Here is a 25331-nt window from a genome sequence, read left to right on the forward strand (position 1 = left end):
ATTTCTATCGTCTAAGGCACTTTGTACCGTATCAATCCACCTATATCTTGGTCTTCCTCTGGGTCGTTTTCCTGCCAACCTGGCAGAGAACACTTGTTTTGCTAATCTTTCCTCTCCCATTCTATTTAAGTGACCATACCATCTGAGATTAGCTCTGCTAACGCATTCCTGGATGCTGACAATGTCAAGTTCTTTCCTAATATCCTCATTTTTAATATGATATTGCCATTGATGCCATCTGTTCACGCCTCTAATCTTTCTCAGGACTCTCATATCTGCGGTCTCTAGTCTTTGGTCAAGTGTTTTACTTCTGACCCAGCTCTCAGATCCATAAGTTAAAATTGGTTTGAACACAGTCTTGTATACAGCTAATTTAGTGTTCCGACTAATTTCTTTCTTATTCCATATGAATTTATTCAATTGACTTCCCACGATACCAGCTTTGCTGATTCTGTTGTCTATTTCTATATTTAGTTTACCATCTTCAGTAAAAATTGTGCCTAAGTAGCTGAAATGTTTTACTTGTTCCACAGGTTCTCCATTCACAACACAGTTGACATTTTCAATGATTCTGCCTATTTTCATTGTCTTTGTCTTTTTATTGCTGACCTTCATACCATATCTATTACAACAGCTATTCAATTTAGTCAGAGAATCTTGCAGACTTGTAGCGGATTTATTTAGAAGTATAACATCATCCGCATAAAGCAAAGAGCTGACATTAACATCTCCAATTTTGATATCAGGTTTAATACCACACATCCTTCATAATGTGATCCATATAGATAATGAATAACATAGGGGATAATGTACATCCTTGTCTCACACCAGATTTAACATTAAACCATCTTCCTGTACTTCCTTCAATTCTAACTGCTGACTCACAACTCAAATAAAGACTAAGTATTGCTTGATATAATGCCCCATTGACACCATATAACTGCAGCGTATTGAATAGCTTCTCTCTTGGCACCTTGTCATATGCCTTTTCCAAATCGACAAAACTTAAATACAGATCTTTGTTATATTCCCATGCTTTCTCGACTATTTGTCGTAAAGTGAAGATCTGATCCTGACAGCCTCTATTTGGCCTGAATCCAGCTTGTTCTTCACCAAGCTTTTCTTCCACAATTCTTTTCAACCGTTTCTCAAGTATACTTGCATAGATCTTGCCAGGAACACTCAGTAGGGAAATGCCTCTGTAATTCTCACATTCAGTTTTATTTCCCTTTTTATATATGGGTACTATGAGAGCTCTACTCCAATCATCGGGAATTCGTCCCTGTCCAGGCTTTCTGAACTATGCAGTGCAGCCACTGTAAGACTCTTATACCACCATACTTCAGCATTTCTGGTCGAATATCATCTACTCCTGCTGCCTTTCCACATTTCAAGCCTTTGATGGCTTTTTCTACTTCAAGTATGGATATGTATTCCTGACTGCATGCCTGGTCAGTGTTTTTTATCACTGTGCTGTCATCACTGCTTGTTTCATTTAGCAGTTTTTCAAAGTAATTACTCCATACTTCAAGGATATCTTTTTCTCCTGTTTTCATTTCACCTTTATCATCTCTAATTTCTTTTACAGCACTCTTTCCTCCATTCCTAAGCTTCTTCAACAACCTCCAGAATATTTTGCCACCTTCTTGATATTTATTTTCTATATTCTTGCCAAAGTCCTCCCATGACTTTTGTTTAGCTAGTTTTACACACTGTTTAGCTTTCTTACATTTGTCTCTGTATTCTGTAAGAGTAAAAGCTGACTTATTTGCCAGGAACTTTTGATATGCTTTCTTCTTTTTCTTCACTGCCTCTTTAACTTCCTGTGTCCACCAGGGAGTTCTGATTTTTTTATCTTTGCACACAACCTCACCACATGCCTCTCTGGCAGAATCAATCAATGTTTCCTTCAGAGTTTGCCACTGAATCTCCAAGGTTTGATTCCTGTTCTCAAACTCTTTCATTTTCTTTTCAATAATATTTCTGTATTTTAGTCTACAGTTTACATCTGAGAGCTGCTCAACTTTTATTCGCTTTAAAACTTTCTTACATGTTATTCTTTTCAATATGAAATTCAATTTTATCCTGCTCAAGACTAAATAGTGATCACTTCCAATTTCAAATCCTCTGTACACTCTGGTGTCCTGCACCAGGGAGAAAACATCACTATCAACAATAACATAGTCAATGAGACTTTTCTTATTCCTAGCCTCTTCTCTCCATGTGAATTTGTGCACATTTTTATGTTGGAACATGGTGTTAGTAATAACCAGTCCATGTCCTGAGCAGAAATCCAACAGATATTTGCCATTATTATTAGCTTTGCTCTTTTCTCCAAATTTTCCCAAAATATTTTTGTATGTCTCACAATCATTTCCTACTCTACTATTTAGATCCCCAACAAGGACCAACTTTTCCTTTTTCATTGTGTCAGTTGCTTTTTCTAAAGCCTCAAAAAATTCCTCCACTTCTACCTTAGTAGAACCTTCTGTGGGACCATAGGCACAAATAAGTCTCATTGTCCAGTTCCCCATTCTCATATTTGCCCACATTACTCTACTTGAGACTGACTGCCATTCAAGATGATTAGCCTCGTATTTTGTGTTGAATACTATGGCTACTCCTTCTTTTCCTTGATTGTTATTGCCTGAATATAACATTTTGTATTTATTGCTCAGAAAGATCTCACCAGTTTTGGTCTTTTTTGTTTCAGTCACCCCTATTATGTCGATCTGGTACTTATCTAATTCCTCAGCTAGCTCCATTTCTTTGCCATTCAGGCTTCTTACGTTGATAGTACCGATCTTTAACTCTGGTGATGTTGAGTTGGGGTTTGTTTTCAGATTTGTTCCAGTAGCTGACTTTTCGCTGTTCGCCCTGGTTCCCTGGCGAAAACAACGGGGGCCTTGTTTAACCGGGCAACGCCCCAGCCGGCATGAAATTTTGTCATGTTGTACCATCATTTTTTATTTTGGTTTAACCAATAAGAATACAATTTGGTCGGCTAAATCCCAAATTGCCAGCCCATCCTCGTTCGTTCAGTATCAAAGTAGATACCCAACAGGGTGCACCACGAGAAGGTGAGGATTGGACATTAGGTCAGAAGCCCTGGTCGGTTCTCCGCATTCCTTTAAAGGCTATGTGGAGGTCTCCTCTCAGTTATACAGCTTTGACCCTTAAGCACCCCTGTTATATATATATATATATATATATATATATATTTTTTTTTTTTTTTTTGTGGAACAAAACTAATAGACAACACTTTAAATCCACCTCTTTTCATTGATACCTCTTATGCTAATAATGAACATTTTAGGCTATCTTCAACTCTATTGAATACAAGGTTCTTCTAAGAGGTGGTATTTCACTGTTTACTTCAGTTTCCTGGTGACAGTAGCAGAGCATTTAACCAAATGATACTCCTCCAGTCAGCATGATAACATAAGATTTGAAGAAAATATGCCATGTATTAAGAGCATGCTGATGTTCTTCAAGAATGTATTTTAAAATGAAAATTAAAGAATCAAAATATTTAACAGATCACTAACAAAGTTTTGTTCAATAAAAGTGAAACAGTCCTCCTACTTTCCTTCTTTCTTCATAACAGGGTGGAAATGGATCACATATCACCACATATTTTTAAGAAATGTGACAACAGTTAGCTATTCTCTTGACATGGTTATTTAATGAAAGTCTTGGAGTGAATAAGGTTCCTAAGGAGTGGAAAGAAGACAAAATAGTACCACTCCATATGCATGGTTCTAGGACAGGTTTCCAATTATCCTGTCTGTATAACTTAATTGTGGTAAAGGCATTGGCAGGATTGGTTAGGAACAGAATACAAGATTAGGTTGATGGAAATGGTATTCTTTATGATGATCAGCATGAACCTGTAAAGGATAGGGCTTGTTTTAGCAATTTACCATTTTATTTATGATAAGGAAACGAGTGTGTTAGGATAAGGGAGAATCACATGCAGTGATATAAGTTGGTATACAAGTTGCAGAGCATGGGAATGGATAGTATACTGGTTAGATGGATTGATGACTGGTTCTCTGAACAATATCAACAAGTTGTGTATAATGGAGCAGTGTCTCAAAAAAAGAGGGCAACCAAGAACAGAATTCAAGAACAGAACCCTGTGGCCATACTGTTTAACTTGCTTATTAATGATATATAATGTGGACCGACTGGGAATCTTCAGTTCTTTGCTAATGATGCAAAGTTGGGAAGAATTATAAGTAGCACTGCTGAAGTCAATTACCTTTAGGAAGATTTGAATAGACTTTTGAATTAGACAAAGGAATGGGGATTGTAGTCAGTACTATCAACAGGATATAGCATAGAGGCAGCCTGCCTCATGGTGCAGCTTAATAAGGCGCTCATTCAGCCATATTGAGGTAGGTGCCGTCGCGTTAACGATTCCTGTTAGCATATCAAGTGCAGAAAGAAGTTTTTCCAAACTTAAACTGATTAAAAATTATTTGCAAACAGCAATGACCCAAGAAAGATTGGTTGGTCTAGCAACTATATTGATAGCAGCAGACATAGTTTATAATTTAAATTTAGACTTATAAACAGTTTTATTGTGCGATATCCCCATAAAGCAAACATTTAATTAATATTATTATGTAATCATTTTGGCTTAATGTTTCTCTTGTAATAAAAACAAAATTGCAATTGGAGATTTTCTTATATTTTTGTTTTATAATTCATCAGAGGCGATATTTAATTGTTTGCCTCAGGACGTGATCTAATCTGGTGAAGACCCTGATTGTAGTTTTAATATTAATAAGCATAAGGTGTTGCATTTTGAAGTGCAGAAATATAAGGCTGTGTACTCAGAACACCCTTAGGAAATTTGCCACCCCATGCAGTAGCATATTTTGCTGCCCTTTCCCCCTTATTTTTCGTATAGTTTATGCCAATTTTGCATCCCCAAAAACTTGCCGCCCCGTGCAAATGCACGTCTTGCACCGTTGGTAGAACTGGCCCTGTGTATACTATATTGACAGTGCTGTACTGTAGGAAATGGCTGAGATTTGAGATCTGGGAATGATGGCTACAGTACACTGAAGTTCAGAGGACATATTGCAAGTGTTGCAAAGATTGCACATCATAGTGCTACTATGATAAGAAGTATACTAACATGTAGGAATAAGGGGGTGGTTGCATCACTGTATAAAGTACTCATCGGACCATACTTGGACTATTGTGCTCAGATTTGGTCACCTGGTTTTCGTTGTGATGTGGAAACATCAGAGAGGGTCCAGAGATGAATGATTAAGATAATATCAGGAATCTGGAATGTTTGCTATGGATAGAGGTTGAAGGAATGTGGATTGCAGAGTTTGGCAGATAGAAGGAAAAGAGAGGATATGATAGAGACATTTAAGTCAGTAAGGGGAAGAACCAGAGGCCATCCCTGGAAGTTGTATAAGAGTGTGGTGAAGAGGGATGCGAGGAGTGGATTTTTTTACATGGAAAATTGTGAGTGAATGGAATGCATTACCAGAATATTTTGTTAATGCAAGAGGTGTTAAGGATTTTAAGATACAGTATAACAAATATGTTGTCACTTGAATGAACCTCCCATGATGAGTCTGCTGATTCACTGGAGGGTGTACTAATAATAATATGAAGGATATTTTGAAAGGTATACAAAAGCCAAAACATTTTTTTCCCCTCTTACCAATAAATTAGATTCCCACTGCTTTGTATCAGCTTGCCACATGTTACTGGATTCTTGCCACTGCTTTAATTCTTCTTCCATGCACTTAACCTAAAATAATTTATTAAATTGACAAAAAAAAAAAAAATCGAAATATCACTGCTTAGAACTGTTTTCAAATGATCACTAACTTATTATTAATCACATTAAAATTCAGGATCATTACTGAGAAATACAACAACAACAAAATGTTACTGTACATGGCAATACAGTTATATTAATTAGAAGAACCTTTTATTCAAAAATACAGTAATTATGTAAATATTTAATTATGAAATAATATAAACAGTTTCAATATTTATAAAACATACAATTAAGACATTGCTTGCTTTCGTTAGTTATTCTGGTTTGTAGAAATACTTACACTAACAGTATCTAGAAGGTAGGGCCAATACTTAATATCATCATCATCAAATTCCTACTGTGTACAGGATATGATAGTACTATATGAAAAATTTACATCATTACTAACTTCTTATCTATAATTTTCCTCCAAATCAGTCTGTTACTTGTCAAGACTCCAACATTATCAGATCTTATATTTCTATCGTCTAAGGCACATTGTAGCGTATCAATCCAGCTATATCTTGGTCTTCCTCTGGGTCGTTTTCCTGCCAACCTGGCAGAGAACACTTGTTTTGCTAATCTTTCCTCACCCATTCTGCTTAAGTGACTATACCACCTGAGATTAGCTCTGCTAATGCATTCCTGGATGCTGACAATGTCAAGTTATTTCCTAATATTCTCGTTTTTAATATGATATTGCCATTGATGCCATCTGTTCACGCCTCTAATCTTTCTCAGGAATCTCATATCTGCGGTCTCTAGTCTTTGGTCAAGTGTTTTACTTCTGACCCAGCTCTCAGATCCATAAGTTAAAACTGGTTTGAACACTGTCTTGTATACAGCTAATTTAGTGTTCCAACTAATTTCTCTTTTATTCCATTTGAATTTATTCAATTGACTTCCTACCATACCATCTTTGTTAATTCTGTTGTCTATTTCCATATTTAATTTCACTAAAAATTTAATATTTACCATCTTCACTAAAAATCTTGCCTAAGTAGCTGAAATGTTTTACTTGTTCCACAGATTCTCAGTTCACAACAGAGTTGGCATTTTCAACGATTCTCCCTATTTTCATTGTCTTGGGCTTTTTATTGCTGACCTTCATATCATATCTATTACAACAGTTATTCAATTTAGTCAGGGAATCTTGCAAACTTGTAGCAGATTTATTTAGAAGTAAAACATCATACGCATAAAGCGAAGAGCTGATAATAACATCTCCAATTTCGATATCATTTTTAATATACCACTTTCCTTCATAATGTAATCCATATAGATAACGAATAACAGAGGGGATAATGTACATCCTTGTCTCACATCAGATTTAACATTAAACCATCTTCCTGTACTTCCTTCAATTCTAACTGCTGACTTACAACTCAAATAAAGACTAAGTATTGCTTGATATAATGCCCCATTGACACCATATAATTGTAGTGTATTCAATAGCTTCTCTCTTGGCACCTTGTCATATGCCTTTTCCATATCTACAAAACTTAAATACAGATCTTTGTTATATTCCCATGCTTTCTCAACTATTTGTTGTAAAGTGAAGATCTGATCCTGACAGCCTCTATATGCCCTGAATCCAGCTTGTTCTTCCCCAAGCTTTTCTACCACAATTCTTCTCAACCATTTCTCAAGTATACTTACATAAATCTTACCAGGAACACTCAGTACGGAAATACCTCTGAAATTCTCACATTCAGTTGTATTTCCCATTTTATATATGGGTAGTATGAGAGCTCTACTCCATTCATTGGGAATTCGTCCCTCTGCCCAGGCCTTCTGAACTATGCAGTGCAGCAACTGTAAGACTTTTATACCACCATACTTCAGCAATTCTGGGCGAATATCATCTACTCCTGCTGCCTTTCCACATTTCAACCCTTTGATGGCCTTTTCTACTTCAAGTATGTATATGTTTCTGACTGTATGCCTGTTGAGCATTTTTTACCACTGTGCTATCACTGCTTGTTTCATCTAGCAATTTTTCGAAGTAATTACTCCATATTTCAAGGATATCTTTTTCTACCATTTTTATGTCACCTTTATCATCTCTAACTCCTTTTACAGCACTCTTTTCTCCATTTCTAAGCTTCTTCAACAACCTCCAGAATATTTTGCACTCTGTATTCTCTAAGAACACAAGCTGCCTTATTTGCCAGGAACTTTTGATATGCTTTTTCTTTTCCTTTACTGCCTCTTTAACCTCCTGTGTCCACCATGGAGTTCTGATTTTTCTATTCTTGTAGACAACCCCACCACTTGCCTCTCTGCCTGAATCAATCAGCTAGAGAGATGTTTTCTTCAAGGCTTGCCACTGAATCTCCAAGGTTTGGTTCCTGTTCTCAAATGCTTTCATTTTTTCATCAATAATCTTTGTGTATTTTAGTCTACAGTTCACAACTGAGAGCTGCTCAACTTTCATTTGCTTTAAAACTTTCTTACATGTTATTCTTTTCAATATGAAATTAAATTTATCCTGCTCAAAACTAAATGGTGATCACTTCCAATTTCAAATCCTCTGTACACTCTGGTGTTCTGCAGCAGGGAGAAAACATCATTATCAACAATAACATAGTCAATGAGACTTTTCTTATTCCTAGCCTCTTCTCTCCATGTGAATTTGTGCACATTTTTATGTTGGAACATGGTATTAGTAATAACCAGTCCATGTCCTGAGCAGAAATCCAACAGGTATTTGCCATTATTATTAGCTTTGCTCTTTTCTCCAAATTTTCCCAAAATATTTTTGTATGTCTGATGATCATTTCCCACTCTGCTATTTAGATCCCCAACAAGGACCAACTTTTCCTTTTTCATTGTCAGTTGCTTTCTCTAAAGCCTCAAAAAATTCCTCCACTTCTACCTTAATGGAACCTTCTGTGGGACCATAGGCACAAATAAGTCTCACTGTTCAGGTCCCCATTCTGATATTTGTCCACATCACTCTACTTGAGACTGCCTGCCATTCAAGAAGATTAGTCTTGTATTTTGTGTTGAATACAATGGCTACTCCTTCTTTTCCTTGATTGTTATTGCCTGAATAGAACATTTTATATTTATTGCTCAGAAAGATATCACCAGTTTTTGTCTTTTTTGTTTCAGTCACCCCTATTATGTCGATCTGATACTTATCTAATTCCTCAGCTAGTTCCATTTTTTTGCCATTCAAGCTTCTTATGTTGATAGTACCGATCTTTAACTCTGGTGATGTTGAGTTGGGGTGTTTCAGATTTGTTCAGTAGCTGACTTTTCGCTGTTTGCTCCGGTTCCCTGTCAAAAACAACGGGGGCCTTGTTTAAAAAGGCTGCACCCCATCTGGCATGAAATTTTCATTTTGTATTTTAGTTTAACTAATAAGAATACAATTTGGTCAGCTAAATCCCAAATTGCCAGCCCATCCTCATTCGTTCAATATCCAGGTAGATACCGAACAGGGTGCACCACGAGAAGGAGAGGATTGGACATTAGGTCAGAAACCCTGGTCAGTTCTCCACATTCCTTTAAAGGCTATGTGGAGGTCTCCTCTCAGTTATACAGCTTTGACCCTTAAGCACCCCAAACAAACACTTAATAATCTAACATAAAATCTAGCAAAATGTCAAATGTAGGCCCCTTACCCTCACGTAAGTATGTATGACCTTTGTAGAAACCAAGATTTCCTTAGAATTCACCACATCAATCTTGATTACATTACCTGTACCTCAACAGAATTAAGAAACATTCAAAGATTGTACTGTTTTCTATGTAGATTAAAATTTCAATGTAGCATTCCATTACTTTATGTAAGGAAAGGCAAAAATAATAATAATTCTCATCTTTCAGGATAGGAGAATTAATCTCTAAAAAATATTATACATTATAGATATGTTCTACAGTGCCAGATCATTAATCTATTTATATTTTTTTGCATATAAAGAACTGGTTAATACATAAAAAAAAATATTTAATAGCAACAAGGGTGGTCTGATAAGTTCTCGATCTCGACCATAGATGGCAACATTATCAGCAAGCTTTTTTTTTTCTTTTTTTTTTTTTCAAAGTTGGTACATCTGTCATAAGCATCCAATTCATGTCAAATTGCAAGTCATTCTATTAAGTACGAGGGTGGTCTGAAAAGTTCCTGCGCTAACAATGAAAAAACGAATTTATAATTTCAAAATTATTTTTCTTTTTCAACATAATCTCCCTTAAGACTAATACATTTATTCTAGTGATGCTCCAGCACCATTATCCCATCCCTGTAGTGGTTCTCAGTAAGATCTGCAAAATACCCCACTACAGCTGCAATCACCTCTTGATTTGAAAAAAAAAAAAAATGCTCACCAGCGAGGAAGAGTTTTAGTTTTGGGAAGAGACAGAAGTCAGAACGAGCCAAATCTGGAAATAGGGTGGATGGTCCAACAATTCATAGTGCAGATACCTCAATTTTCCAATTGCCAAAACACTTTTGCAGGCAGGTGCATTGTCCTAATGAAAGATGGTTTTTTTCTTCTGCAAACCGGGCCTTTTCTCACAAATTTTTTTTTTTGTACTCTGGTTAAAAGATTGGAATAATATTCCCTGGTTATTGTTTTACCCTTTTCAAGATAATTAATAAACAAAATGCCTTTGGCATCCGAAAACACCGATGCCATGAACTTTCCTGCTGATGGAACCGACTTTATCCTCTTTGGCGCCAAACAACCAGCTTCTGTTCACTAATTTGACTGCTGTTTGGATTCTGGTGTGTAATGGTGAATCCAAGTCTCATCCATAGTTAAACTGATGCACAAAATCAGTTTTATTCTTGTTCAAACACTCCAAGCACTGTTCAGATTTTCATGCGAGTGCATTTTTGATCTGCTGTGAGCAAGCACAGTACCTATCTTGCGCAAAGCTTTTTCATTTGGAATTCTTCATGCAAAATATATCCTACACATTCTTTTGAGGTGCCTATAGTCTCAGCAATTTCACACACTCTGACTCGCCAGTAATCCAATACCACTTCGTGCACTTGATCAACGATTTCTGGTGTTGTTACACTTTTTGGGCACCCGTCACGTGGATCATCTTCAAGGCTAATGGCCATGTTTTAACTCGGCAGCCAATTTCTTAATTATCGAAAATGAAGGAGAAAAGTGCCCATACACTTTTATAAACTTTGAATAAATTTCTTTTGGCGTTAAACCTTCTTTTACAAAGAATTTTATAACTGCACGATACACAATTTTATTCATTTCAAGGGATACAGACAACACTTTTGCTTCAGACTGCTGTATAAAACAAACCACTTAATAGAATGACTTGCAATTTCACATGGATGCTTATGACAGATATACCAACTTAGAAAAAAAAATCTTGCCGATAATGTTGCTATCTATGGTCGAGAACTTTTCAGACCACCCTCGTAGTTTGTTTTATCCAGCTGTATCTTCTATAGTGTATCTGAATAGAGAGGCTGTTCAAAAACAGATCCAGAGTATTTGGAGAGTGAAGAGAGTTCTCAGGAATTCGAGTAGGTAGATGTACAATTTGTGTCAGGTCATTACTTATATCAAAAACTTCTGCTTCTCACCTAGCCTGGTCAGTGGTATTGGAAAAGTGGAGTCGATTAGGATTGTGGATTTTGATACAAGTAATAGCCTGACATGATTTGTGTCAGGTGATTACTTATATTAAAAACTTCTGCTTCTCACCTAGCTTGGTCAGTGGTGTTTGCAAATTCGAGTCAGTTGGGATTGCAGATGGTCGAGTTTCATGAAAAGAAATGTGAAGAAGTCTGAGTGGTTATCAGTGTTTTTGGAGACCAGTAAATGCCAAACGAATGCTACTAAACAGGGCATGGAAACCTGAGCCAGAGGAGGTCAAAAGTAGGGGATTCTAAATTAGCCATTCGCTGGCAAGCTGTGTCAGATCTCACAAAGGTACAGGTGGTGTCACCCTTGTGGCAAAAAGAATTATGAAATATGCAGTTAGGGCACTGGAGGTGAACAGTAGTAGATGTAGCTGCACATCATTTATGTTTGCATTAATTCTACAGGTGTTAATAAAGTGGATGTGAAAGTGAGCTTTTGGTTATGAGATTCTGGTTTGGTTTGTATGCTGCAATTAGTTGTGATGTGGTATTTTTGCTGGATCAGTTGTGATGAGACTTTTTTTGGGGGGGGGATTAGTTTTTGAGAGAGATTTTCTTTTGTTGCAGTGTCACTGTAAGAAGTTTCATAAGTTTAATCATGATTAGATGGAAGGATATATAGTGGGAGAATGCAGTGAGAGAGGATGGACATGACATCCATACAGAGAGAAACCAGTCTCCATGTGGTGACATGGCCTAAACAATGCTCCCCTACCCCTTCACATACCACTACTTTTTCTCCTTCTCCAGGCATGAGTTGGCAATAGGATTATGCACCAGTTGACTGGAATACTCCTGACTCATTACTGTGCTAACCATGTGATTACCATGTGCTAACTAGTCGCCTGCCTGCAGCACTACCATTTTAACTGATGTTATGGGTCTCTAAGTATATTTGACATGACCTTGAAGAGTATCATTCACACTGCATGGAAAGAGGAGGGTGAGACAAACTGGAATCCTTGTTCTGGAGACCAAACCATTTGCATCTTCAGGAGAAAATACTATTAGAGTGTATGGAGGCTGTTTACTTCACATTAATTGCCACAGTATCCCATAATTGCCAGCCTGGTTGGCCGAGTGGTTAGCGTATCCGCTCTCTAGCCAAAAGGCTGCGGGTTTGAATCCCGCCGTGGGCATGGATGCTTGCATAATAATAATGCAAAGAATGCTTCCTTTCAGACATGTATATTTGGGGATACATCCCCCTCCTTAATGCATAGCATTAAGGGGAGGAATGTGCTGTATTAAAAAGACCAATTCTTTTATTGAGGTCTCATCAGCAAGAAAAAGACCCAAGAAGATACCAAGATTGAATTAATGCAGAAGTTGTATATTTTAAATATACACCAAACCCTCGATTTACATGGTAGATTGGTTCATAACAGTACCATGTAAATGAAAATTGCGTACATCAAGAATAACATTTGTATAGAAAATGAGGAAATAAGTTCCTAAATGACATGTACATGTCAGACAGTTGATAATTCAATGTACCTAAGAGTCAAATAACAAAAGCCATGATATACCTACTAGCTAATCTACGATTAAATGGAAAACCCATAATAGATACAGGGTACCTGCAAAACTTTTTAATACAGCACACACACACACTTTTTTGTTTTGTAATTCTTAAACCATGTTAAACAAAAATCATATGTAAAACAAAAATTTGGAACAATATTTTCAACTGTACAAAACCAAAATCCTTCAATTTGAGTACTGTGTAAATTAAGCTGTTGACGTCACATCAATTGCCTTAGTATTCCATAAAACACGCTTCTTTCCAAATGTGTGTTTTGCAATATTGCACAATTGAGATGGGTTTCAACCTTTATTAAAGTTCATCAATGGAAACCAGATCCAAGAAGATACCAAGGTTGAATTAATACTAAAGTCATATACAGGAATACCTTGTATAGCGCGGTTTTGAACAACGTGGGTTTTAGTCTAACGCGGTTTTTATTATTACACTAACATTGTTAACACTGACCGGCTACTCCCGGGCACCGCAAGTGACAGTCGAGAGCAACGTTTATGCTGTAGTTATTCCATTGGTTCTCACGTAGACACTTTCTTTCCCCGCGGCATTTTATTATTTACGTTAATATTAGTATTTAATATTTTTTTATTAATTAAGTATGAGTAAAAAGAGACAAAAAAAAAAGAAGACACTGTTGGAGTAACAAAAAAATGCAAGTGGTTGACATTAGAGAAGAAACTTGAAATTTTAAGATGTCACGAGAATGGCGCTTCGTTTGCAAAAATAGCACGTGAGAATTCAATGAATGAGTCATCTGTACGAACAATTATTCAGAGCAAAGAAAAGCTTAAACAACATGGAATGAGCACTGCTTCTTATATGTCAAAAGTGATCATGAGAAATCGATCTCCTACAATGGAAAATATGGAATGCCTTCTAATGATCTGGATTGAAGATTGTAATCAGAAAAAAGATTCCTTTGAGTCAAATGATAATTCAGGCAAAAGCAACAAGTCTATATGACAAAATAAAAGAAAATGAAAGCGAAAATGAAGGAGGTACAACCAGTGAAAAGTTTATAGCAAGTCGCGGGTGGTTCTACAATTTCAAAAAGCATATGGGACTCCATAACGTAAGAATCCAAGGTGAAAGCGAAAGTGCTGACACTAAAACTGCAGAATTATTTCCCAATGAAATTGAAGGAGCTTATTGAGAAGGAAGGCTACACAGATGATCAAATTTTTAACGCTGGCGAGACTGGCTTGTTCTGGAAAAGAATGCCATCGCGCACACTTCTAGCAGAGAAGGAAAAAACACAAGCTGGGTATAAAGTGTCAAAAGACCAATTGACACTTTTACTAGGAGGTAATGCATCAGGTGATTTAAAATTGAAGCCACTGCTAGTGTACAGAGCAGAAAACATAAGAGCTCTTAAGGGCTTTACAAAGAACAATTCACCTGTTCATTGGCGTTCGAATAAAAAAGCGTGGGTGACTCATTCAATTTTCGAGGACTGGTTTAAAACTTGTTTTTGACCTGAAGTTAAAAGCTATTGCAAAAAGAATGATATTCCTTTCAAAATTTTGCTTATATTAGACAATGTGCCAGGCCATCCAACTCTATTGACTGACTTAGATGAAAATGTCAAGATTCATTTTTTCCCTCCAAACACAACATCAATTCTGCAGCCGATGGATCAAGGCGTTATCTCCACTTTCAAGGCTTACAATTTAAGACGAAGTTTTGCTCAAGCTATTAAAGCTGCAGCAGAAGAAGATTCTTGGACTTTGAATGAATTTTGGAAGAAATTTAACATAAAAGATGCCATTCAAAATATTTATGAATCTTGGCAAGAGGTGACTCAAAGCAACATGAGACCCGCATGGCATAATATCTTACCGCATTGTTCAAAGAACTTTGTTGGCTTTTGCAACACAAAAAGAGGAAATCTCAACAGAAATTGTGCAGATGGGCAAAGATCTTGATTTTACAAGTTTAGATTGTAACAATGTGAACGAATGTATTGATTCTCATTCAAATGATCTGGATGATGAAACCCTTTTGGAGTTGGAACAACAACGAGCCTATGAAGCAGAAGAAGACGAAGATGACCCCACTGATGTCATGGTTGAAGAATTTTCCTTTGCTGACCTTTCAACTTTTGTGAGAAAAATCGACGAAGCTTCCGACTTTCTCATAAATGCCGACCCGAATTTGGAAAGAAGCATCAAAGTGAGTCAAAGTCTCATAATGCCATCAAATGCTACAGAGATCTAGTACAACGAACACTAAAAGACTACTTTAGTAAAAAGTAAATTACTGTATGCTAAAATTGAAGCAACATTTGTTTTGTTTTCTACAACTTTTATATCAGTTTAAAAAGATTTTATTTGTTATTTAGTTAATAAAAATAAAACTTTTTTTTTTTTTCATTTTTAAACACTTTTGTAATAAACAAATTAAATTGAAAACCTTTATAAATAGACCTCGAACAACATGGTTTTGCATAGCACGGACGCTTCTTGGAACCAATTAACCGCGCTATACAAGGTATTCCTGTATTTTCCATATATATTTTATATAACACACACACACACACATATATATATATTGAGTTTCATTAGATGAGACCTCTATTGAGGTAAAACTTCAATAAAGGTCCTTTTTCCAAACTGCTGGTCTACTTAGATCATCTTGCAAGATCTCTCTAAATCACCTTTATTAACCAAGTTATTGAAGTTCAAAATTGCTCTCCGTAGTTTAGCGTTAGCAAACTGTTTGGTCAAAGGACCTTTATTGAGTCTCATCTTGCAAAACTACTCAACTTATATTTATATAAAACACACACACACACACACACACACACACACACACACACACACACACACACACACACACACACAGTTGCTGCTGTCAGTTTGTACATCAATGATATTCATATTTTGCGAATATCATTGTTGGAATAACATACAAACTGAATAGCAGCAGCACAAGCAGAGAGCTCTGTAGCATGCCACTGTTCATCTGCCTTCTCTATCAATCTCTTTTTCTTTCTTTCAACTCCACAACATACTACTATCTGACAGCTGTCCATAAGCTAGTCTCTTATTCATGGTTCTCTTATCCAGTTGGAGCAAATAGGAATGGGCATGATGATGTCCATTCAATTTGCTCCAATCTATGTAATGCCTTTACAAGGTCCAACAGTATCATGGTGTAGTAGTCATTTCCTTTATTCAACTCAAACTTAGTTTACACACCAAGTGAGTAAATTACTAAGACAAGACCTCCTCTTCACAAAATCATGTTGTCATTCATGGAGTATTATATTCCTATTCACCTATCTGAATTCTGTCCTTAACCAACTTTTCCAACCATAACTACTGATCCTGATATATTAACTGGTCTATAGTTTTCTATCTCAGCAATGGAACTATTTTGTTCACTTTCCACTCCCTTGCTATTCTGCCAGTGTTGATTTAAAATTGAAGTCTGGTTAGAGGCACTACCATTCCTCTTGCACTTTCCTATAACACATACTAATATCTCATCCAACTCCACAGTAGTACGATTTCTTAATATCAAAACACCTCCAGTTCATTTACCTTTATTCCTGTCTCAATCCTTATCACATTGATCACTGTATTATCTCTAACTGAATGATACATAACTGCAAAGTGATCACTCAGTACTTCAACTATTTCTTCTGCTTCTGTCACCCTCTTCTTACCATAATCATTCATTAAAGTTATCATTTCATTATTGTTCTTCCATTTGCTCATCACATAGTGAAAGAGCTCTATAGCATTCGCTTTGGCCTGGTTTTCTCTCTTTTTTCTGATTTCACCTTGCTAGTCAAATATATATCATCCTTATGCATCCTCCATAACATTTTCTTCTTTTTTTTGCAGCACTTACTTAATGATGCTACTCATACATTTTACCCTCACATAACTTATCCTCTTTAGTCTAGGTAAAGAGTAAATCTTTCTCACTCTCATATGTACAGGCTCCCCATTACCTCTAGGGGAGTATGCACACCTACATACTCCTTAATAACTTTAGTTTCCCTAAATTTGAATATTCATTCTTTCATTTCGAACAAAACTTTTTCCAGATGCATAACTCCAAATCATAAAAATGCATCCCATCAAGTATATACAAGTCATTTTGTACATTAAATTCACTCTGGTCAAGCTTTGTCCTGTGAAAGGCTGCATAAAGATGTTATTTCACATTCTCTTTACTCTGCCTTTTCACTTTACACCATTCCTCCAACACAACATATACACACACACACATTGACTGAACACAGATGGTTAAGAAAATAACTATTTATTAACTTAAAAGCTAATATTTCGCTGGTATTATATCCAGCATCTTCAGAGCACACAACACAAAGTTTGTTACAAGGGCAAGACAACCACAATCCGGTGTAACAGTGGGGACAGTATAAGTGATTGCAGCGTGCAACACAAGACTAAAGTCCTAATATGGCGCTATCTAGGTTAAAAAAAAAATAAAAAAAAATTCAAAGTTTTGAAATAGTAGTCCAAATGATAAAAAATAAAAGTAATAAATATTAATTTGGTCTTAGGATGACTGTCTCCCAAATCTTTGGTAGATTTATACAGCCATACTTGTTAAGGTTTGGAGTATGTTTCAAGGCTTCTGTTGATTCCAGAAACAACCTCTCTGACTTGTAGAAGCTTCTGTGCATTACTTTTGTTTCTTTCCAATTGATTCTGTGTGCAGGGGTATCCAAAGCATGGTCTGCCAGACCCGACTTACCATAGCGAAAGTGTCGGATATATTTTTTGATAAAATAGATAACATACTAAATGCTACCCAATAAATCCCCTCTATCTACCACAGAAGACTACAACAAAACCATCACCATCCCATACATTAAAGGCACATCTGAAAAGATATCTAGGGTGCTTAACAAACACCAATTACGCACAGTATTTAAACCTTATATAAAATTAGCAACTCTCATCCGTTCACCTAAGGACAAATGCACTCCTTTATCACATCCAGGTGTCTATGACGTGCCCTGTTCTTGCCATCAAGCCTACTACGGACAGACAGGAAGAAATGTGGACATCCGCCTCAGTGAACACAAAAAATATATCCGACACTTTCGCTATGGTAAGTCGGGCTGGCAGACCATGCTTTGGATACCCCTGCACACAGGATCAATTGGAAAGAAACAAAAGTAATGTACAGAAGCTTCTACAAGTCAGAGAGGTTGTTCCTGGAATCAACAGAAGCCTTGAAACATACTCCAAACCTTAACAAGTATGGCTGTATAAATCTACCAAAGATTTGGGAGACAGTCATCCTAAGACCAAATTAATATTTATTACTTTTATTTTTTATCATTTCATTTTTTCAAATTTTATATGGACTACTATTTCAAAACTTTGAATTTTTTTTTTTAACCTAGATGGCGCCATATTAGGACTTTAGTCTTGTGTTGCACACTGCAATCACTTATACTGTCCCCATGTTACACCGGATTGTGGTTGTCGTGCCCTTGTAACAAACTTTGTGTTGTGTGCTCTGAAGATGCTGGATATAATACCAGCGAAATATTAGCTTTTAAGTTAATAAATAGTTATTTTCTTAACCATCTGTGTTCTTTTTATATCATGAAACCTATTACAACATATCTGACGAACACATAAGCCTATCCACGCGTACACATTGACTGATTTGAAATCATAGTTCTCAATTCATACCTATCATACCTTACAAGAGATTTACAAACTTTACTTTTTCATTTTTTTTTTTTTCACTTCTTCCAGTAATTCTTTCATATCTTTTCCCATTTTATACTTTTCACCTTTTCATTTGTTCCAACCAAATTATTAACTTTTTACTTTTCATTTTTGAAATTTAACGATGTTAACTAATATCTTGTAATCTTCACAACATGAAAGCATGATTTAATATGTACTCATCAAGCACACCCCTGATCATCAAATCACCATATAACATTCTCCTTATTCTGCCTTTTCACTCATTAATATCCTTACTTTTTTCTCTTACCTCTTCTTTCCTATTCTTCTCTACTGCACTGCTGACAGATGCCTCTCTAAACACTCTGGTCAAGCTTTGTCCTGTGAAAGGCTGCATAAGGATGTTATTTCACACATAAACAAAGCCATTAACACAACCAGTTTTACAGTGCTTTCAAATATCACCAACTCAAAATAAAACTGTTCGCTCAGTACTTTCTCTGGAAAAGCTAATCCCCCCCCCACACACACACACACACAAAACTATACACAATACCATTTGAAGAATCCAAAACATCCTACTAAATCACACACTTTCAACAAACCCAAATACTTTCCATAATACTGAATACTCCATTAACTTCTCAATGAAAGGCGTGCGCGTGCACACACACACCTCATAGAATGACTAGATTTAGACTTGCTTGTTAAGTGAATTCAGACAATGAAATTCAAAAGTCATTACCTGGAATCAATTGTCATGAATTTATATTTCATTATATTTCATTTCACAGCAACGACAGCAACAACAACAACCTCATCACAGTTGAACTCCAAATCCACAGAATACATTTAACTATACAATAACACATATGCCACAGTAAATAACTTTTTTATTATGTAAATATTTCATCTTATGTATCATAAGACATCATCAGTACAATTATCCAACAACAATAGGAATTGAATTAAAAAAAAACAGTAGTGTGTATATATTTAAATTGGAATCCCTCTACGTATATAGTCGGATGTTCATGGATTAAATCTAATGGGCTGAAATGAAAACCTCGTTAAATTATTAAAATATACAGATAAATTATTTAATACAACTGAGAATAACAATTTCCCAAAGTTATGGAATAGTGAGACAGTCATTCCAATTAAGATTAGGTCTATGAAGTAAGGCTTCAGCACTTTCTTTATATAAATGTTCATGCTTATATATGGATTTATATAGTAGCTTAATGTTTTGCCATTGGATCCTGTGGTTAATGTGGTTTCGATTCCATGTTGTGCAAGGTTTGATAAAACGGATGTGGTCTTGATGTTCAGAGATATGTTTATTTATAGATCTTCCTGTTTGTCCATAGGAAGACAAGATATATGATACTTTGTATATGCTGGGTAGCATCACTAGTGAGAATTTGCCTTTTGGAGAAGACAGCAAGTTGTGAATTTGGTTGATGGGTTTACAGTTAGCAATGAGTTGATATGTTTTCAGAATTTTTGCCAAATGTTCAGAGATGACTTTAATAACTTTTTCAGGTCATTATATTCATAATACATCAGCTTACCATCCATCTCAAAAATATATCATCATAAAATCTTTAGTATCCAGAGCACACAAGATTTGTTCTGAAGAATCTCTAAAACAAGAGTTGGAAATTATCAAAGAAACAGTCTTACTAAATGAATATAATCCAATAATAATAACACAAAAAATAATTAATCACCCTCTTACAAATCAACCTAGACAAGAAGTCTACAGGACTCCTATACCACATATTAAAGTTTTGGCAAAAAGTATGAAAAAATATCAACTCATTGCTACTTACAAACCCATCAACCAAATTCACAACTTGCTACCTTCTCCAAAAGACAAACTCTCACCAATGATGCTACCTGGCATATATGAAGCAGCATGTTTGTGTAACTTCTCTTACTTTGGACAAACAGGAAAATGAATAAATAATTCATCTTCCTGTTTTTTATTTATTTATTCATAAATAATGAATAAATAAATCTCTGAACATCAAGACCACATCACCTTATCAAACCTCACAAATCTCTGGCCTTGCACAACATGGAATCGAAAATGCTAACTACAGCATTCAATGGCAAAATGCTAAGTTACTACATAGATCCATATATAAACATAATTGCTTATATAAAGAAAGTGCTGAAACCTTACTTCATGGACCTAATCTTAATCGGAAAGACTGTCACTATTTCAAAAGTTTGGGAAATTGTTATCTGCTATATTTTAATTTAATTAATTTTAATTTCACCCAGTAGTTTTAATCCATGAACATGCAACTGTATATGTAGAGGGATTTCAATTTAAGCATGCACACTACTGTATTTTGAATTCAATTCCTTTTGTTGTTTAATAGTTGTACTGTCAATGTCTTATGATACATAAGACAAAATGTATGCCACAATAAAAGTTATTTATTGTGGCATACATATTATTCTATAGTTATGGATACTCCACAGATTTCACTATATAAGAAAAACGGAATAAATTTCTCCTCCTCTTAATTTATCCCCTCTACTACTTCCCTCTGGAACAGTCTTCCATTTTATGTGTTTCCTATGGAATACAATCCACAGCTCTTCAAACTAAATGTGAACATGTTCCTTCTCGCTCATCCAGGGCACTAATGTAAAATATGTTACTCGACCTCTCATGTATAGGATTATAATAAAAAAAACTTGGAAAATAGCATACAGATGTTTCTTTGAAAGATTTCAATCCTCTAACAGACTCCAAACTTTTGACATATGGGAATAAGACAAGTTATCTCTTAATTACACTATGTGGAAGATTTATAGTTATTAATCGTTCATTACATAAGTTTAATATTGCACCCATTATTGATGACATCCTTACAGCATACTTGTCATAAAAGCAGGTCTGAAGAACATGATATTAAACTTTCCAATGAGCAATTACAGCTTACCAAACACAAATGAAGAGACTATTCAAGACATAATTCCTTATGTCAGATGTTGCTATTGTTTGAACAGTTCACAAACCAACTTTGCAGGAGGCATGCAGGCATATACCAGATTACCTGCATGACATTTCTTAATTTGGACAGACAGATACAGCGATTCAAAGGAATGACTATCAAAGATACATTTCTTTGACAGTCTAACTGGAAAAATCAGGCCTCACATAGCATGCTATCCAGACCAGTCGGATTTGATAAGATACAAATACTACATAAGAGCATTTATGTCTTTTTGAAAGAGAATTCAAAGCAAGCTGTGAAGCTTTAATCCACACCAAATCTAAATAAAAATGACTGTCTGTCAGAAAACAAGCTGTGCTTAATGTCCTCCATATATCATTATTAACACCTCCATGAAATCTAAAGACTCGTGGCATGTAAAACTGCAAGGGCTGGATGTTGATAGTGTATGGGAAGTGGTAAAGGAAGGTAATGGCAGACAGCATACCTAGAGTCAGGACAGTAAATCAAGTGGGAGTTAAATGGATGAATAACACCATTAAGCTGGAGCTGCAAAAAAGAAACGATTGTGGAGGGAATTTAAGGAGAAAAGTGACCTGCAGGCACACGAACAGTACAAGGCACAGGCCAGAAGGATAACTAGTGTGATAAGAAAAGCAAAAGCAGATTGTGAAAGGAAGTTAGCAACACAAGCTAAAGAGAATCCCAAACAATTATTTTGATATGTTGCAAGTAAAGAAAAAATGTATATGGCAGAATGATTTTAAGGAATGCTGATGGTAGGAAGTCGAAAAGTAGAATTGCTAAGTGTATCACCACCTGGATATCACCACTTGCAAAGAGTATATCACCACCTGGATGATATACTCTTTGCAAGAGTATATCATCCAGGTGGTGATATACTCTTGCATATTGCAGGAATGAGAGATCCAAAGGCTTATTAGGAACTGAGGTAAATGAAATGGAGGTCATAGCATATTACAGAACCTTAATGCGAATACAGATATGGGATTAGATGATATACCAGCTTGAGTTTTACATGAGGGTGCTATGGAATTGTCAGTGCTGCCTTTGACCACATTGCTTAATTTAAGTCTCAGCTCTGGGTTTGTCTCATGGGGGGGTGGAACGAGAGGAAAATAGTTTCTCTACATAAAGGAGGCTTCAAGACTGAAGTAGCAAATTACCAACGATCGGCATATCAGGAATTGTTGTCAAGGTACTGGAGAAGTTGGTCAAGAGTAAAATACAGATAGATGGAAATGGGATAATGTATGGGGGAGGGACAACATGGTTTTGTGAAGGGTAGGCCATGTCTCAGTAACTTGCTCATGTTTTATAATACAGTGACAGCTGCATTGGATAAAGGTAATGGGTAACAGTGATACTGCTGGACTTTACAAAAGCTTGACAGGATACCACATGGAATTCTAATCAATAAACTGTAGCACATGGAGATGGATATAGGGTTGGTGAGGTGAATAAGAGGGTGGTTGATGGAGAGATATCAGAGAGTAGTTTATTCAGGAGTAAAGTTCAGAAGAAGACCTGTGTCTAGTGGCATGCCACAGGACTCTGTTCTTTGGCTGCTACTGTTTGATTTGTACATTAATGATATAAGAATGGATAACTGTTCAGTTGTTTGCTAATAATGCAAATTGCTTAATACGGATGATGTTAAAATTTTGCAGGATGATTTGGATAGACTGGCAGTTTGGGCAAAGGAGAATGGATATCAGTTTAATGTGGCCAAGTGTAAGGTTATTCATTTTGGGATAAAAGATTACCAGCTGTATAACACATTGATAGAATTGTACTCCAGAAATTTATACATTAATGATATAAGAAAGGATAACTGTTCAGTTGTTTGCTAATAATGCAAATTAATACAGATGATGTTAAAATTTTGCAGGATGATTTGGATAGACTGGCAGTTTGGGCAAAGGAGAATGGATATCAGTTTAATGTGGCCAAGTGTAAGGTTATGCATTTTGGGATGAAAGATTACCAGCTGTATAACACATTGATAGAATTGTATTCCAGAAATTGATGAAGCCAAAAATTTAGGATAGTTAGTGGATAGTTAAAGTTTAGAGGGCACATAGCAAAAGTGACTAAAGCAGCTCATCAGATTACTTGATTACTGAAGAATATTTTGACAAGCAGACTATTATTCCTCTTTATCGATTCTTGATAAGACTCTATTTTTTGACTATTGCATGCAGATCTGGTCACTTGGGTTTCTTGGCAATGAGGAAGAGGCAAGTGACCAAGATGGTAGCAGGTCTATGGAATAAACCTTACGAGAACAAATTGAAGATTTGTGGGTTACATAAACTGGTTAATAGGCAGAAAAGGGGAAATATGATTGAGACATAAAAATTACTGAAAGGTTTTTAACAAGATTAATATTGAAAAAATTTCAGAACAAGTCTGGTGGTAAGAAAACTAGGGCCATCCTTGGAAACTGAGCAAAGAATGTAGTTAGTTAGCAAGAGTGTTAGAACAAGGTTTTTGTTGGAGAGTGATGAACAAGTGCAATAGGTTGCCAGAGTCTGTTGTGGGTGCAATGACTGTGAATGAGTTCAAATTTAAGTATGATAGATACTGTGCAAATGTTGGCTTGACATGATGTTTAGGGCCTCGTTCAATGAGTCTAAGGACACCATGGAGTAGCCCGTAATAATCATAATCAAAAACTGGAAAGAATGAATTATAAAGTTAACTGACTGGTTTAAAGGTTATTTTGATTTTATGATATAGACTGCACATATCTAAAATATTTCAGGTAAGTGACATTAATTTAAGCTAAAGTAACATTTCATAATTAATACTTAAGAATTGACAGCGTACACTAGAAATATAAATTAAATCAACTGTAATATGTACTTTCTGATATTTCGGAAACGTCACGTTGCCATCTTCACGGGAACTTAAGATAAAGACATGTGCACGCAAGTACTACATGACAGCAAATGAGAAACAAAGCGAAGATGTTACCGTTTTCCTAAAGTATTGATGGTGCTCCCTGGCAGGCTATATTAGGTATTCTTGGCCTTTTGGCTGAAGTTCTTCTGATGTATGTTTCCCAAATTTGGGGCAGTCTCATGCATCCAAATTTGTTGAGGTTTTGCATGTTCCTAAGGGCTGAGGCTGATTCCATGAATAGTCTTTCATATTTGAACTTGCTGCGGTGTATTACTGTGGCTTTCTTCCACCTTATTCTGTGACGAGTATCCAGAGCATGGTCTGCAAGCCCAGAGTGGCTGTACTGGTGAAATCGGATGTAATCCTTGTGTTCTGAGATTCTAATATTTGCTGTCCTGCATGTTTGGCTAAAGTAGGACAGTTTACAGCTGCAAGGGACCTGGTATACACCAGGTAGGTCTAGGGGAAGTGGTTAGTCTTTAGTGGAGCAGATAAGGGATGCTAATTTTTTATATGGTCTGTAACAAGTGGTCAAGTCATGTTTTTTTTTAGGATTTTGTTGATTTTTTCTGAGGTGCCTTGGATGTAGGGAATGGTGATGGATTTAGAGTAATCTTTTTTGTGTAGGGGGGATGGTGGATATCTGGTTTTAGTATTTTTTGGATTTTTTTTTTTTTGCGGGAGGGGGGGGGGCCTTGGCTGAGAAAGTGTTAAGGATGCGATTTAGTTCAGTGGTTAGGGCTTGGTCATTTGAACAGATTAGTTTAGCCTTGTT

General features: G+C 36.0%; 1 protein-coding gene across 1 annotated transcript in view; it reads right to left on the bottom strand.

Annotated features, from left to right (window-relative positions):
• Positions 1–25331, bottom strand: part of LOC150102372 (uncharacterized) — a 211795-nt gene that overhangs the window by 38386 nt on the left and 148078 nt on the right. Inside the window, exon 9 of the mRNA XM_090399565.1 lies at positions 5693–5782. Coding sequence (XP_090255691.1) covers positions 5693–5782 — 90 coding nt within the window. The remainder of the gene's footprint in view (positions 1–5692; positions 5783–25331) is intronic.

This window comes from Typopeltis vanoorti, chromosome 10 (assembly GCF_054136105.1).
Source record: "Typopeltis vanoorti isolate ZY-2024b chromosome 10, IOZ_Tvanoo_1.0, whole genome shotgun sequence".
NCBI lineage: Eukaryota > Metazoa > Arthropoda > Arachnida > Uropygi > Thelyphonidae > Typopeltis > Typopeltis vanoorti.